This window comes from Lampetra fluviatilis, chromosome 31 (genome assembly GCF_964198595.1).
Source record: "Lampetra fluviatilis chromosome 31, kcLamFluv1.1, whole genome shotgun sequence".
In the NCBI taxonomy this organism is placed as follows: Eukaryota; Metazoa; Chordata; class Hyperoartia; order Petromyzontiformes; family Petromyzontidae; genus Lampetra; species Lampetra fluviatilis.
In genome coordinates, this window is record NC_136305.1 from 5,561,850 (window position 1) to 5,579,239 (window position 17,390).

Sequence of the window (17,390 nt, forward strand, 5' to 3'; positions counted from 1 at the left end):
AAATGTGCTTTCGTGTCATGGAAGTAATGCACCGTGATAGAATGTGTTTGACAGAAAACCTTTTTTCTCTCCTTTTCCAAAGCTCTCCACTGCTCATAGCAGGCCTCTAGCCAGAGGTGCAGCTGCAAGGATGGGGCAACCACATTCTTTGTCTGGTGGGGTGGCACAAACACTGGCACACCATATCCAGAAGGTGCCATTCTTGGGATTACATATTGATTTGATGTAAAGTATTGATTGCAGGGGTGTGAATCGGTATAGGAAAGTGGATTGTGCGGATCGAGTCTGATTCGTTGAGGTTGTGACAAAAACGGAGACCTCATTGGTGCGAGACTGTGATGGTAACCTCTCATGAGCTGTGGTTGAGGGAATGGTATGTGAGATACTTGATTTATTGGATTTTGGTCAGTCATAAGGTCAAGTGGTCCACAGTTTTCGGCAGTGAAATAACCAATGGGATTTCCATGGTTGTACAATTGAGGTGGTACCTCAATATTTTTTGAGTACATAAGGGATGAAATCGGGTTATAAGTACAGTTTGAGTAGTCACCAGGCACAGGAAGTCTCCGTACCCCTTGTTGCTGGGGCAAAAATCTAGACTGACCATATACATTATTGTTTACATGGTTTTGAAGCGTGGAGTCCATATGCTCCACTTGTGCTTTTGTACCTTCTGAACTCTGGAAGGTTGCCTTATTTGTAATCTCCGGGTACAGGTAAGAATCATGTTCCTGTTTAACTGAAATAGAGGGGGCACTGGATCTCAATTGGGCCATCGATACTGAAGAAGATGGCTGAACGTTTCTATGTTTGGTCTGCATGGATTCACATATATCTGAAGTCAACACTTCTTGATCCAATGAGTAATTTTCGTCAAGGTTCATGGAAGCTTGTCCAAACAATGATTGACCCAAATGATGTTGGAGGTTTGCCTGAGAAACATCTGTTGCTTTTCTGATTTCATTTACTTCATTGTCTAATTGTTGGCACGAATGTTCTATTGTAGCCTGAGCCTCACATAAATTGTGACAGTCTGGACAACCAATTTCTAGGGATTTACAATAGCTGGAATCGTCAGCATCTCGGTATTTGCCACCAACTACCTGATTGAATTCCTCATTTTCAGGTTGCTGTCCAAACACATCAAACGCATTTGCAACACATTCACCATTTAAATTAAAGTGACCATAATTATTTGATTTCTTCAGAGATAGAGACTGATCCAGCAGTGTTGCACTATTTGAAATGTACACCCCTTTACCAAGTTCTTCTTTGTTTTCTTGTATATTTGGATTTTGAAAAGACAAATCTGTAAAATCATCTCCTTGTGGCCAATTATTTTCCAATGTATTCAAATGCGGGTCATTTATCCATGTACTTCCATTACTAATAGGGGCAGAACAACTATCGTTATCTTTTCTATTGTCACCATTAAATTCCCATGTTAAAGATGTGTTTTTGGCTTCATCGGGATGTTCTACATTGTTGTAGTTTGAGATAGAAAATTTGCTAAAGGGTGTCAGGGGTTCATTTGAGGTGTAATTTTTTTGCAATTCCTGTAACTTTTTATTCTGCCAAAATGGCATCCAGTTGGTTGGTGTCTCATTGCCCTGATTCATATCTGTATTCAATGCATACTTGTTTTGATTTCTGTGGTACATCTCTTCTTGAATTTTACAAAATCCATTATTGGATTTCGTTGTATCTGTTGTTATATGGCTTGGCATAGACCAGATCGACCTGGAAAGACACAAAAGCAAAATGTATGTAATTAAATGATAATTTGAAATCACAATACAACATAAAAAACTCGTTTACTTTACATTGGAATAAAACATTGAATAACAAAAATATATTCTTTAATATTCAGGACATCATATGACTGTAAAGATTGTACTTTTCACAAGAAATGCAGTTTGCATCATTGCTCTCATCGAAGAGGTTGGAAACGATACACATAACATCAGTGACCCTGCTTATTGTATTACCTCAATGTGGCCCGGGGTGAAAAAAAACCCATAGGAAAATGTTATATCATGGAAAGGATGCAGACTTTCCGAGTACAATGATAATTATTATACTTCATGTGCATAAATCTACCCACGTTTAATGGGACGTTAAAGATTACATTCATCCATGTCAAAGGTACCTGACATTTAAAAACAATTCTGAGGCCAACCTATCTCTCACACAATTGTTATTCATTCATAACATGAAATTAAGATTTAGTTTTCTCGCAGAAAATGTATAAAAAAATGTTACTATGAAATAACACGTATTCTGTTTTGACTAAAACCACGATAAATCTTGGGTTCAGTATTATACAGGGTCATGATTAATGTAAAATCATTCCGAAAATGGAATAACATGAAACATGTTAAACATGTTATTCTCATTCTAGATTTGAAGCTTTCGTGACTGCAAGGATTTATACTCTTAGGTTTTTTCGGTAAAGTCACGTAAGTGAAAATAAATAAATAATAAAATATTTCATTACTATAAAATAATAAATCACGACGTTTCGGGCGCAACACAAGCGTCCGTCATCAGGTGGGACAACCACAGCACGAAACAAATGCTGAAGTGGGCAAAAGAGCTGCTGTAACAAGGGGCTATATAGGTAAGAGACGGGGGAGGAGCCAGGGAGGAGAGATATAGGAGGGGGGGGGAAGTGGGCGGGGCTGGGAGTGGGAGGAGGAAGACACTGGAGATGCGCAAATCATCCAAAAACCCCCCTAAACTCAGCCAGAAACCCCCCTAAACTCAGCCAAAACCCCCCTAAACTCAGCCAAAACCCCCCTACACTCTGCCATAACCCCCCTAAACTCAGCCAAAAGCCTCCTTCATATGCGCATCTCCAGTGTCTTCCTCCTCCCACTCCCAGCCCCGCCCACCCCCCCCTCCTCTATCTCTCCTCCCTGGCTCCTCCCCCGTCTCTTACCTATATAGCCCCTTGTCACAGCAGCTCTTTTGCCCACTTCAGCATTTGTTTCGAGCTGTGGTTGTCCCACCTGATGACGGACGCTTGTGTTGCGCCCGAAACGTCGTGAGTTATAATTTGTTATTTATTTATTTCTTTTTACCTACGTGACTTTACCGAAAAAACCTAAGAGTATGTTATTCTCAGTGGGAAAGAAAAGAGAGAATTGTGTTTATAAACAGTACATCTCTACAAAGGTTTTTTTTTACCAACATAAAGTTAATAGGACAACTTGCTTCATAGCAAACCTGAGTTTATCAGCTGCTGATGGTTCTACAACTGATGTAGCATTATCCTCACTCTCTGACCAAGAGCTGTTGAATGTGCTTCTTGAAATCTGGCTTTGAGGGCTATATGAAGGAGAGTAGATCGTGGAAGAACCATTCCCTTCATATGACGATGTTTTCATCTGTCAAAAGGAGATCGTGAAAATTTGACAAACAAAATATTCAGACAAAGGTACATGACGGTATAAAATAAACACAAATGTAAATTTGGTGTAAGCTGTTTTGTTAGCATCTTTATGATCCCCCCCCCCAATCCCATAGAATTGCAAATACTACCTAAAATCAGGATTGGTCATATGAGAGCATTTTGAAAGTAACTTTGTAAAAACGGATTTTACAGTAATGTTTTATCTCTCTAATACTTGTTCTCAGAATTATCAATAAGAATACGTGGTAATTTGCATGAAATACATGAAGCTACGTTAATCTCGTACTGTACTGTATAAAATGACAAACTGAGGGAAATTGTGGAACCATACACGGGACAGATATTCACATGTCCTTATATTTTTCTCCAAACAACTACATTTGTAGGGGAATATAACAGTATACTGAATTATACTTCAGAATCAGAATCGTTATTTATCTTGGAGAAATCGGTTGAGCTATGAAGCTCTTTTGCACAGATGTCCAGCATCTTATGATGCAGGATAGAATTTAGAGGGCTACAATTACACATTGATGACGATAACTGCTGAAACAAAAACATGCATATAATCGCCTGCCCAACATTCTATTTTGAAAATGTTAAATGAATGCGAACATGCAACATTTGTTGCACTTAAGTTTGTTGCCCCTGCCCCTCCGATTAGTACGGTTGGCTACGTACGGTGCGAAAGAAGTTTAACATACATACTGCCCATAGACTCAACACTGCCCATAGACTCTCACTACCAATAGACTAACACTACCCATAGACTCAACACTGCCCATAGACTCAACACTACCCCATAGACTCAACACTGCCCATAGACTCAACACTGCCCATAGACTAACACTACCCCATAGACTCAACACTGCCCATAGACTCAACACTGCCCATAGACTCAACACTACCCATAGACTAACACTACCCCATAGACTCAACACTACCCCATAGACTCAACACTGCCCATAGACTCAACACTGCCCATAGACTAACACTACCCCATAGACTCAACACTGCCCATAGACTCAACACTGCCCATAGACTCAACACTACACACAGACTCAACACTACCCATAGACTCAACACTGCCCATAGACTCAACACTGCCCATAGACTCAACACTGCACCCTATTAGCACGGCTGGCTACGTACGGTGCGAAAGAAGTTCAACATTTGTATTTTGTGTTTGATGTGCAAGGTGACAGGCGATGCGACGGAGAAGCATCGCCAGCATGACACAAGTATACCAAGTTTGCAGTCGATGCCACATTAGGAAGCGAGTTAAAATTTAGTTACAAGATTTAAGGAAACAACAACAACAGTGAGTTCATAGAAAGCGTGTAAAAAGATAGTTTAGCATTTTTGTTTATTTTTTTTGATAGAATGTGGTATTGTCATCAGTATGACTAAGTTTGCATTCGATGTCACATTGGGAAGTGGGTTAAAACTGAGTTACAAGATTTGAGGATACAACAACAAAAACACAACAACGACAACAACAGGCAGAGTGCGTTAAATAAAAGCGTGTACAATAATAACAATAAACAAAGAGGCAAGTCGCTTGAAGGGCTGAGCGACTTTGATGAGCTCCCCCCTGAGGCCGTCATCCAGCAGTGGATAGATCACGGCCGGTGAGGAATTTGTGCGAAAATTTTAACCTCCGTTTGGCTAAATACTTTGATTTTGTTTACTTAGATGTCTTATGTTAATGGTTGTAGTATTACATCATGGAAACCGAATATTTTAACGAATGTTATTGCCTAATGTTGTATTACCGCTTTAAAACAATGTGATGCAATGCCGTTATTTACGTAACTTTATTTATGTACAGATGAATTGGTACCCACATTTACAAGAAGGCAATTGAATCCAATAACATTACACCACACTTGTCTATACAATTCTGATAGCTTAAAGCGTAAAAACTTCACTTTGTAATATGAACGACTCGATACGCGCATTCTATACACAACACAACGGGTATCTCTCTCTCCAGCCTTAGCAACAACCCGAATTTACCTTAAACTTATCCGCGTCACCTCCCTCGTGCTCGGAACATGGATTCACAAACATCGTGAGCTGTGTGACTCTAAATGTTCGTGTTTTAGTGTTTTTGTTGTTGTTGTCGCTTGTTGTTTTCTGAGGGGGGAAAAGCGCGGCCCCAACCGTCACCTGCAGGGGGCGCGAGACCTGGGGGAGGGGCGGGGTAGGGGGGGTGAGGGGCGGGGTAAGGGGGGAGGGGCGGGGTAAGGGGGGAGGGGCGGGGTAAGGGGGATGAGGGGCGGGGTAAGGGGGGTGAGGGGCGGGGTAAGGGGGGTGAGGGGCGGGGTAAGGGGGGTGAGGGGCGGGGTAAGGGGGGTGAGGGGCGGGGTAAGGGGGGGATGGGCGGGGTCAAGGGAGTGAGGGGCGGGGTAAGGGGGTGAAGTTAAGAGTGGGGGGTGAGGATGGGAAGCGGGAGAAGGAAAGTGAGGGGAGGGGCTGGGGGGGGATTGAGGGGCGGGGGGTGAGGATGGGAAGTGGGAGAAGGAAAGTGAGGGGAGTGGTGATGGGATAAAAAAAGATGGGTTTGGTGCTGCGGTGCGAGTGAAGAAGTCGTAGATGGGAGGGGAGTGAGATGGGAGAGGATTGGGAGTGAGATGGGAGGGGAGTGGGATGGGAGATGAGTGGGAGTGAGATGGGAGATGAGTGGGAGTGAGATGGGAGGGGAGTGAGATGGGAGATCTTGAGAGGGGTCTGGCCGAAAGGTTCGGTGGGCATGGAGGGGATGTAAAGGTGAAACTCATTTCACGATTTATCTGGATTGTTGCTCGCTTTTTCGGCCTTGTTTGTTCAGTTCGGTTACCCGTTCCGTTGGTCTCAATGTAAGAGCATCAAGTCCAGCTCCTCTTTGAATCCACGGCTGGATTAAGCCCCATCCCATGCCAAGTCAGTCATGGTGGTTGTTTGACCACACTTCTCCACGTTGGCTAGTGCGAGTTGAAGGTGGCAAAACCGGGCCTGGCTCAGATAACACTTGCCGATGAGTGTTTCATACCCAGCCAGGATGCGAACCATTGCACTGCCCTTGTCTCCACTCCGGTCGTTGCCAACCACCCATCATCGACATCGCAGCGCTCACCAGCGATTGAGTTGGGGGACTAGAACGCAGGTCGCTGGGTTCACCGGGCAGTATGCTAGCCACTGCGCCACAACAATTGAATGTTTATTAATTCGCGAACGCAGAATTTTGATTAATCGATGCATCATCACAAGCCTGGAGGACAAGGACGCACCACGTCCTTCACGCGCCTGTCCTTCACGTGACAGGTTCTGGCTCCTTTGTTAGAGTTCCACAGCAGTACCTCATGACGAATTGCAGTTCGGAAGCTGTGAAACCTTGCATGAGAGCAGAGGACCAAACAACTCCACATGCACCCGATACCTTGAGAGCCCAGCAAAGTTGAGCCTGGATAGTGCTTGGGATGGATGAACACCAAGCAGATTTGTGAGCGGCTGCTGTAAAGCGATGTAGTTGACAGCAAAGGGCAGTTCAGCAAAATCGATTGCACCGTACTTCCAACGTTCTCCATTCACCAACCAGCACTGATGAGTAATGTACCATATATTCAAACAACCCTCTGGAGCTGTACAATGTGGGTTCTCATCCAGCAGCGGATTGACAAGCGTGTAACACGTGCAAGTAATCATGCGTCAAGTGACACGAACAGGTCGCTTCTGAAAAAGCGAATAGCTTAATGGGCTTTACCTGGTAAAATAATAAGATCCTTCATCATTTGCTTACCTTTTCTGGACTTTGCACCTCTCGTCGTGTTTTTGTACGTTTGCTGTAACGTTCTGACCTGCCCCTACTGGACATCTGTGAAAAAGAGCTTCATAGCTCATCGGATTCCTCCAGTATAAACATTCTGATTTCAATACATTTCTTGTTTGATCCTTGTCACATTGACAGCGTCAAACTTTCCACTGCTGGGCAAAGGCCAAATTTCCCACTGTTGGGCAAAGGCCAGCAGTGGGAAGTTTTCCATCCCCTCAATATTCTTACATTCCTTAATTTCCTGAGCTTTTTTCCAGCAATGGGCTCTAAACTCTCGATTGTCACGCTGCCGTCTGTCTTCCACTGCTTCGTTAGCCAACTTTCGAGTATCCACTACATAGCGAGTCAATTTTGTCCGTCATCTTTCGTCAGCTGTTTCCATGATGCGCTCTGTCCATCGAGTTTATTTATTTTGCTTTGGCAACAGCATCGGTGACTCCTGTTGCATTCCTTCTTTCTTCAGTCCTTCAACGGACTCCATACACGACGTTTATTCCTCAGGGGTCGTTGGATAACGGGAATGGTCGCCAATCTTCTAGCTCTACCAAACGCCAGGGAACTTGTGATCAGACGGAGGTCCTCCTCACACAACAACAACAACACGATACAACATGCATATTGGTACAGATGTTCAGAAAAAAAGGTTAACTTTTATTGTATCATGTTCAAAGCAATGTGAACAGCACATTTTACAGATTTGTGTTTGACAGCAGTACGCGTCATTGACTTAAGCGAGTTTTTCGCTCAAAGTGATTAAGTTTTTTAGATTTTCCACCTTTCAACCAACACAAGAACCATTAGCTTGATGGACACTTCTTAAATAACATTTCAATGAAATCCTCTAAAACAATAATTTTGTAACAAAGTAATGCAAATTAAAACTTAGGTTCTGAAAAAGCCTGATCATTTCAGCGTCTTGCAGAAAAAACACAAAACAAATGAAACTCAAACGTTTGTTTGCTCTAGAAATTCTAACATGTGATTAACATTCTCTTAATTTACGGAATGTGGACCATTTAAAACCAATTTTAAATATACATACCATGCCTTAACTCAAAATGCAACGGGAAACATTTAGAAGACAGTAGATGTGATGGTTAAACAGTTGAAAGAGCAACTTCCTTTATTCGGTCTTTGCTTGCTTTGCTTTCGGCTCCGAAGTCGGTTCACTTTCCAAGGGTCTCTTCTTCGACTCTGCGGAATACGAGTGGCCAATGGAAAAAAAATTCACGAAAGAAACACAATGCGCCCTGCAAGGATTCTGCAACACTTTTCTTGCAAGAATTTATCCCTCGGAAGTATTTAAATTCGCGATCGCGGTACGCAACAAGGAACATAAAGAACTGTCACACGTCATGACAGGACATGAAATTGAATGATGTAATTTAATGATGTCACTGCCTTGACAGGCAAGGTTAATTATTTTAGCACTGGGTTTTTATCGCCATGTCTTGGACAAGCCTTTGGGTCAAATTGTCTGATTTTCTAAAGGGTAAGTCCATAACAGCAACCCGACTATACTAAAAAGTTATTTTATATTGGATCATCTTTTACGAGCGTTGGGACCCCATTTTACAGAGACGATGAGAGCCAATACGTTTATAATACTTTTAATCTCATCAATATGTGAGTTGGAATAATTAAAAACATGATACATTGGTCAAACCACTCTTCATACAATACAAAGGCAACTCACTTGTCACGGTTGGCTACGGACAGTGCAAAACATACATTCATACATGGGATAATTAATCATCTCTTACCTGCTGCATCATCACCATCTTCATCGTCACTTTCGAACTTTGTCTTTTTGCCCTGGAACTCTCTGTTGTCCCTCCGTCCCCCACGCCCTCCTCTGCCGCCACCTCCTCTTCCTCCGTGGTTACCACCTCGCCGGCCTGGAGGAAAATAATGATCTCAGGTCAGACTCTCGTTATCCATTTGCCAAAATGAACAATTAAGCATGTATCGATTAATCACCTCCACTGGCGATCCGATTAAGAGTTGCGGATGTGATATGGAAAAAAAAGACGCGATTCTTTTGTCTTGATTTTGTAATGGCATTTGAAGTGTCGTTTGGAGGGCATCCTGGAATAACTCGGCTTACAAATAAAACATTAAGTGTACGGAAAGTAGGCTTCTAAGAGGTGGAATGTAGATAAAAAAAAGTTAAATATTCAAGATCTTCCAGGTGTTCCGGTTTCCTCCAACGTGCATAAAACATTAATTAATTAAATGAAAACATCCGAATATATATGACTGCAGAGCTTGGGAAATTGTTGGCGCCGACTCACCGCCAATGTAGAACTATCCTATGAAAATGCCGGACGTGTAATCAAAAAACGACAAAGCGTAGGCCTGCGCTCCCCTTACCACCACTGCGGGTGACGCGACGCTTGTTCATGGTCTCCTGCTGCTCCTTGAGAAGGCGGATCCACACCTGACGCGCCGCCTCTCCCTCCAGCACCTCCCACGTCACGTCACGTCCACGCAGCCGCAGCGGGACCGCGGCCGTAGCTACCGGCGCAGCTGTAGCTGCGGGCGCCGCCGCCTCCTCCACCACTTCGCCGCTCTTGTCTTTTGCCTCTTCCTTTAAAGGGTTTAAAGGGTACCGGAGTTAATTCAAGTACTGCAACACGGACTCCCGATTGATGGCAGTGACTGTGGTCACAAGAGACGCCAGTGACATTCATGAGCTTTTCCAGCCATGATCAAGCCACTGCTGGATTATGGCCTGCTTCAAACAGTTTAAGGGGTATGAGTTCATTACAGTACTGCAGTGCTAACTCTGCTTAAGTATGAATGTGTAAAACAATTTAAACACGAACTTAGCATTACATATTGCACATGAAATGTGACAAAATAAACCAACCGTTAGGGTTAGGAAGGTAACAAAAATAAAAAAAAATGTCAACACCTTCTCTGTTGTCTTGGGTTCCTCTCCCTTGGACTTTTCTGTGGTTTCCCCCTTTTTCTCCACTGCTAGCTGAGCAGCAGAGGCCCGCTCCAGTGCCCCTTGTGCATCCGTAGTCAAGCGCACAAAACCCTGCGGAACAAGGCGATGCAGGTGAAGAAAGAGTAACATTTAAACAATAGCTGGTTTAAAAAAAAAATACTATCTTTTCCCCCAGGCCATGAGACAAAGTGCCCATTCAAATTGCTCACAGAGCAGTGATGTGTTGTTTGACATTATTGTACGCTTAAGATACACTACTGTACAATATTTGAAAATGGTGAGTTGTCAACCTTTTAAATGCATACATTTGTAAAGGATGATAAATGGGCTGCATGAACCACCAACCCTGGCTTTCAACAATGAGCAACGCAATGCGTGTGCCACCATGCCTGGCCCAATCGGAGTTGACCTAGGGGAGCGGTAGTTTAGTGGTTATCACACACTGCAATACGAAACTAGGCCCGCTCACGACCAACATCAGTGACGAATATATGAACTGGTCCTGGGCATTCCCACAGTTGACAGGCTAAAATGAGTACCTGGTGCGATGTGTAAACATCAGCACTGGGGAGACAAAGGCAGCAGGTCATGGCGCTGGTCACCCACCCCCTCGGGTGCCAGCCTTAATTACTTGCTTGGTAATAGCACTTGCCCCAACAACCTGTTTAAGGCTATACTGGGGATCTTTGCATTTCTCAATCTATACAATCTATTGCATAAAAAAAAACTAAACACACGCATCAAAACCGACTCAAACATACAATACAATGCATCCATCATGGTGTCTCTGTGTTGATCGCATCTATCATAAGAATTGATTAACTGACAAATTGTTAGAGCCTATCCAATACCTCCTTGGCTCCACGTGCAAAGTCAATCCACTTGATTTGTCCGTGGCCTTTGAAAACTTCCGTTATGTCCTCACGGCTTGTGAAGGAATCCAAATTGCCCGAAAACTTAAGCAGGCAGCCTTCCTGGAAATTAAGGTTTTTCTGAAAATGCAAAGGGATGTTATTATTATGAATCACGGGTGATAATCGATCATTGAACACAGGCATGAAAAGGCAAGGGACCAACAACAACAATAAATAGCAATATAAAATCTTGACTTAAAGCTTTCGTGACTGCAGGAATTCATATTCTTTGGGTCTTTCGGTAAAGTCACATAGAACAATAAAAGAATAATAAATATTTGTATTATTTTTATTGTTCTATTGAACAAAAGAAGATAAGCGTTACTTACTGTATTCTCCAAATTATTAAACCCACTCTGATCCCTGGACTTTAAAAGGCAAATTTGGCGGGCAAGCCTTATAATCCGGAAGATGTGCTTGTTTGCGTATGTATGATCAGATTTGTTTAACTTTATTTACACCGGCACAAGTTTGGGGGGGGCGTCTCACTTTGCGGAGAGTCATATACGGTACCACGTTTCCTGCATTGACCAATATTATAAGAACTTGGGGATAAGAGATAATGGGAGGGAATTCCAGATTCGAGAAGTGCAAGGAAAGAGGCAGAAAGAGTTTTTGACCTGCAATGTGGTGTAGTGGTTGAACAGTGACAGTATGGATAAGACAAAACGGTAGGTCTGGTAGACAGAGTTCTCAAAGAGGGTGGAAGAATCAAGGAGTGAAATTCTTTGGATAAGTGGCCATCGGAGGATCAATAAGAGTGATAATCTGGTGAATGATCTCCAGTGAACTAGTGCATGGAAGTGAATATACAGCATATTTAATAAAAGAGAACACAAATCTTCACGTATATTGCTTCAACTTGTATATTATTTGACAAAAATATAAATATTTCAAACAAGGGGTGGACCGCTTAGCGTACTGCGCTATGAACCCAGCCACCCGAGTTTGATTCCGGGCCATGGCTAACATTAGTGGCGAGTGATATTTGAATCGTTCCCAGCCATACTTGTGGGGCGAGGAGGCCCTCATCCAGCAGAGGATTGACAAAGCAGTGCTAAATGTACAAATACAATTGATAGGAATGTGGAACATCAATAACTGAGGTAAATGATATGCAACACAATGTGATTCATGAAAAAAAACTCATTGACAAGTTAACAATACTTACAAATTCTTCATCATCTTGTTTTGTCTCACTTTCTTTAGACAGCTTATTTTGCAGTTTCATCTCCTTCTTCTCGTCCTGTTTCTTTGCAAAGTACGCTGCCCTAATAGCGAGCGACAAAGCATTTACACAAGCCAGGCACTTCAACGCAATACGGCCCCAGCTATTAGCGCGAGTAGGTTTGGTACTGTGCATTGTCCGTGCCAAGTTGGGGATGCCATGATACAATAGAAATGTTCACGTTACAATCATCCTGATGATCCTTTCCTATAATTTGTAATAGTATTTCACAATTTCGCTGCAATGTGTTTTTTTCTTTGCTTTATTTCCAGCACAAATAAAGATGACTCAAGTTCTTCAACTGCAGTTCACTCAACATAAGCCTGCCATAAATATTTGAATTATTTAAACTTTAACACCTATAACCACTGTGAATGCACATGCTGCAGTTACATAAAATAATTTCACTACTAAAATGGTAATACAAACCACATGCTGTCAATTATTCTGGAATTTATTTTGCAAACAACTAATTTAAGGGGTAATAGCTACTTCATGTAAACTTACATTATAGTGCTTTTGACTATTTTACCAAGATATAAGAAAGGTAAATAAATGTATAGCAGTCACGATAATGACGGTACAATGTTAATTCTAGATTTGAAGCTTTCGTGACTGCAAGGAATCATATTCTTAGGTTTTTTCGGTAAAGTCACGTAGGTAAAACACCGAAAAACCTAAGAATATGGTACAATGTTATTTTATGAAACAATTCGATTAATCGTCGACTATACATCGCACAACAAATGTCAAAGCAAGCTTAGCATTCAGCGGAAAGAGTTACCCCCTTACTTGGTTAACAAAAAGCTCCACACGATCATCAACAACACTGCCTTGACAAATATATATATTCGGTGATATTTCAGGCAACGGCCGTTCTTCATAGCAAATAACGAGTTGATGTTGCTGTATTTGTAGCAGCATCTGCAAATAACACCTCTCAAGCCCTTATCAGTGCCTACCTTATTACAGACCAATTCAGACCTTATTGGTCACGCCGTGCCCTTATACATTTCAACATTCATCTTACAAAGTCCCATCACAAGGGAGAAATATAAACAAAAAGACAAAAAATGTTGCCCGTATTGAAATGGCAGTACGACGTATGGACCTGAAAACTCTATTCCTTTGTACAAAAACACAGTTAACCGTATGGGTTGACAAGTATGACATGTTTAATTTTTCATAGGCACTATTAACTATCTTGGTAAGTTTCAATGTTCAACTTTACAGCAGTACAGATTAAGACCAGTATTATTGACGAGCGTGTTATTTATTTGTGCTTGTGCACCACTGCAGCAACAGCATCATCTACGTAGTTTTCTTACTTGGTTAGAACAATCACATCGAGGTCCTTGTACTTGTGGTCAGGTAAGTCCACAAACTTCTGCGCGTTTTCCGCGGTGTCAAACACTGCAAAAACGGATCCCTGAAAACACAAACACAAGTGCACAGGTTAAAGGTTATAATTTTTCAAACAGATAACTTTTTGCACAACAACTTGGAATTGACCCGAAGACATTTTTCATACCTTGAATTTCTTCTGCATGTTCCTCCTGAGGTGAATATTTTCTACTTTGCTGGTCGCTCTGTTTTCGAACCACTCCTTGATTTCATCCAGACCAACTTCCAAGGGAAACCCTTTCTGCAAAATTAAATAGAAAATTAACAGCTTGTCGTCAAGTAAAGTGGGCAGGTGGGCCATAAATGGGTACACAACTGCAGAGTTAGTCCATCGGCGGGGTAAAAGTGGGTGAGCCCACCTCTACCAAGACGTCTGGCGAGTGTGGAAGAGTAGGCCACATTCCATCAAGATGTGATTGTCTAGAGCTCCCTCTCATCGCGGCCATTCCAACAGCAGCGGCTCCAGCAAGCACTTGCAGGGCTGTACATTTACCCTTTAACCTTGTACTTCTTTTGTAAAACATTTTTTTTTCGAATTATGTATAAACAAACATAAAAAAAATGAGTAGGTATGAATTATTACGATGACGACGCACAAAATGGGTTTGTAGAAGTTGTGAATACGTTACCACGTAGATGGAGGAGCCCTTGATTGACTCCTTGAAGGCACTGGCTTCTGGGATGGGCAGCTCTGGCTTGCGACGGATCTTCGTGTCGTCTTCGCTAACCACCAGGAGGTCGTTGGGCGACAGTTTCACCGCGCTCGCTATCACCGCAAAGTCCTTCGACAGGGCGGAGAGCCTCAACACATTGACGACAAAGGACGAAAAAAAAATTAAAATCTATTCCCGCAATCAAATCTCAACCGTCAATCATCAACGTAACCAATCAATGTAAAACAATCAATAGATTTATGGACATTTTTGCCGAATGCTTCACTACCCATCACCAGAAGTGTTGGCATGAATATAAAAGTAACTTTTTTCCAAAATTAAATATTACATGGCAAATCGATCCTACCGAAGATTTCATCAATTGTCACCATGCATGTTTAAGAATTCATTTCACAATATTTGTTGTTCTCTTCGTCCAATATCATCTCCATTATGTAGTATATGCGGTCCTGTTCGTTCTATTGCTGTATGAAGGATTCCATCGTTAAACAGGCCACATGACTGAGGAGGCTTTTTGACCACACTTCACAATGCTGGTCAGTTAGCATTGATGAATGTGATGTCCAGGAGCAGCCCGGATATCACTTTCTGCCGACGTTAATTAGCTGTGGCTGTGAATCAAAGCTTTTTGGCTTGATAGCCCATCGTTCTGACCTCAATTGGCATACTATAATCAGCTATGCTCAATAAACTGCTGGATAAGTGTCTCCAAGCCATACCCATCTCTCACGGTTCTGCGATGTAGCTATCCACTCAGCACCTGCATCCAAGACGATTTCATCACCCGATCTCAGTAGAACTGGCATGTGAATGAAAAAAACCGATGTTAATTCTGCGGAATGTAATCCGTACTATTCAGACAATTAAGTGTTGCGTTGGAAGTTACCTGTTAAACTTGACCAGAGTCTCAAGAGGTATCCAGCCATCATCCAGCTTCAACTGCTCCTGCATGAATTTGTCTCGCACCAAGTTGTGGTTCCCAAAGTAATACTGCAACAAGAAACGTAATCGAATCCTACATCATTGCAACAAGGGTCATGGCGTTCATTCACGACAACAGACGGACATGCTTATTCGTTAACTATTTATCTGTTAACAATCTCCAATGATTGAATATTAGCACAAGCTAATGTGAGAGGACATCATGAAATAAACGAAAAATTTTCAACCTGGAGTTGCCCCTCAATGGAGATGTGTTGGGATAGATATAAAAGGTAATACTCGAATGCATTTGTACATGTCAATTTCATGACAGCAATTCTGTTTGTAAAATTTACCCCCTAACGTTTAAACAATGTCAGCTTTTGTGAAAAATGTTTCTGAAAATAATTCGAGAAACTCATGCGTTGTTGTGGAAGATTATACCCCGTGTCTCCACGAACACGCATTACTCTACTGACGAGCGATACTCAGAAGGCCACAACTGGTCCCGACTTTGACAGCTTAAAAAAACGATCTGCTCAGAATAACAAAACTGGTCCCGAGTTTGACTGCTTAAAAAAACAATCTACAGTACTTGCTATTAGTCTGGAAAGCCATTCGGCCGAGGAACTAAAAACAGATGTTATATATGTGTGGACATCAAGAATAGACCTGTGCTTATACTCTAATTGCTTTCATGTGATAATCAGGCTCATCACCTCAATCTGTGTGTAGATTTTCTTTTGAAGGTCTGTGGGTTTCTGACTGCTGCCATTCGCTTCCATCTTGGGTGCTGCGGCAGAAGATGAGCAATTTACACCGACGCACACGTTTAGAATGTCATTATCTCTCGCGAGGGCGACATCCCTAAAATAAATGCGTTTTGATTTACAAGCCGTCCGAATAGTCGGGCAACACGCGGTACACATTCGAGAACCGTGTTAGCAGCACAACAGCGAACGCCTATGAAGTGCATGACCATACTTCACGCTGGTCAGAGCGTGTCGGCCAAGTAAGCAAGACAGCAGCACAGATTCTTAAATAGTCGTTACTATAACGGAACTATTATAATTAGTAACACACATGTACAAATTAGACGCTACAGATTAGATGCTACAACATAACGCCATCCACGTGTTCAGGCGGAGAAGAAGCGACGTCAGAATATATTCTTCTAATTTAACAATTACTCTATAATATACAATCATATACTATATACCGTATAGCGAAACCACAATTTTAAACAAGACAATGATGCTGATGCCACCCACGTGTTGCGGTCGAGGAAGGGCGGATGAAAGCAGGTCAGTCTATAATAACGCGATAAAGCAATAACGTTACGTACTTTCTTCACTATTTGTATTACAAATCTCTGTCGGACAGCGAACCTTGCGAGTTATAAATCCAAAAGGCGATCCGAAGTTTAACTGCGTCCGAGCTCTCGCCCCACGTGCAAGGGCCGCCGTAAGCCACCAGAAACACGTGGCCTTGCGCAGAAATTCGCAATCTTACAAAAGTCTCCTTTAAATTCGCACTTCTCACCTTTCTGCGTAGCGCGGAACGACGCGTAGGCTGTGTGCGAAGGTAGAAATGTTAAATGTTCGGAAGTTTGAACGTGAACCGACTTGTTTGTTTTACAAAAGACCAAGTTGAACCGCGCGATAATCAAAAACAACCACTACTATCACCACCACGATACGAAGGTGCAACGCAGAAGCCTAACTGCGCATGCGCCGACACCGTGAACTTTGAACTCTGCAAGCCGGGGTGAATCGATTGTAATAGATTCCCAAACTGAGCTCGATTCTTACGTTCTAGATTCACGTGTAAATCAAACGTGTGAATCGATTATTACACACAGTATGAACAAAAAAGCATTTGAAAAAAATGATTAAAAATTATAAAAACAATTATATTATTAAACATGGTATATTGCAAAAGGTTTAAATATGCGATGAAACTAGCACAAAATAGGAAATAGATTAGTTTTTTTTAAAATAATCGATATTTTTTCCGTGGCCTTTTGACACAGCAATGAATTAAATAGTGTGAAGTGTCCAGTTT

At 42.1% G+C, this 17,390-nt stretch overlaps 1 protein-coding gene across 1 annotated transcript; it reads right to left on the reverse strand.

Annotated features, from left to right (window-relative positions):
• Window positions 1–7,859: 7,859 nt before the first annotated feature.
• Window positions 7,860–17,064, reverse strand: SSB (small RNA binding exonuclease protection factor La). The gene is made up of 12 exons (XM_078870945.1): window positions 16,869–17,064; window positions 16,046–16,119; window positions 15,292–15,395; window positions 14,361–14,532; window positions 13,859–13,972; window positions 13,656–13,756; window positions 12,271–12,370; window positions 11,037–11,177; window positions 10,147–10,275; window positions 9,603–9,819; window positions 8,993–9,127; window positions 7,860–8,423 (listed from the first exon to the last, which is right to left on the reverse strand). The coding sequence occupies exons 2-12, from the start codon at window positions 16,109–16,111 to the stop codon at window positions 8,353–8,355; spliced, it is 1,350 nt and encodes a 449-aa protein (XP_078727071.1). The 5' UTR covers window positions 16,112–16,119; window positions 16,869–17,064; the 3' UTR covers window positions 7,860–8,352.
• Between the last annotated feature and the right edge of the window lie 326 nt (window positions 17,065–17,390).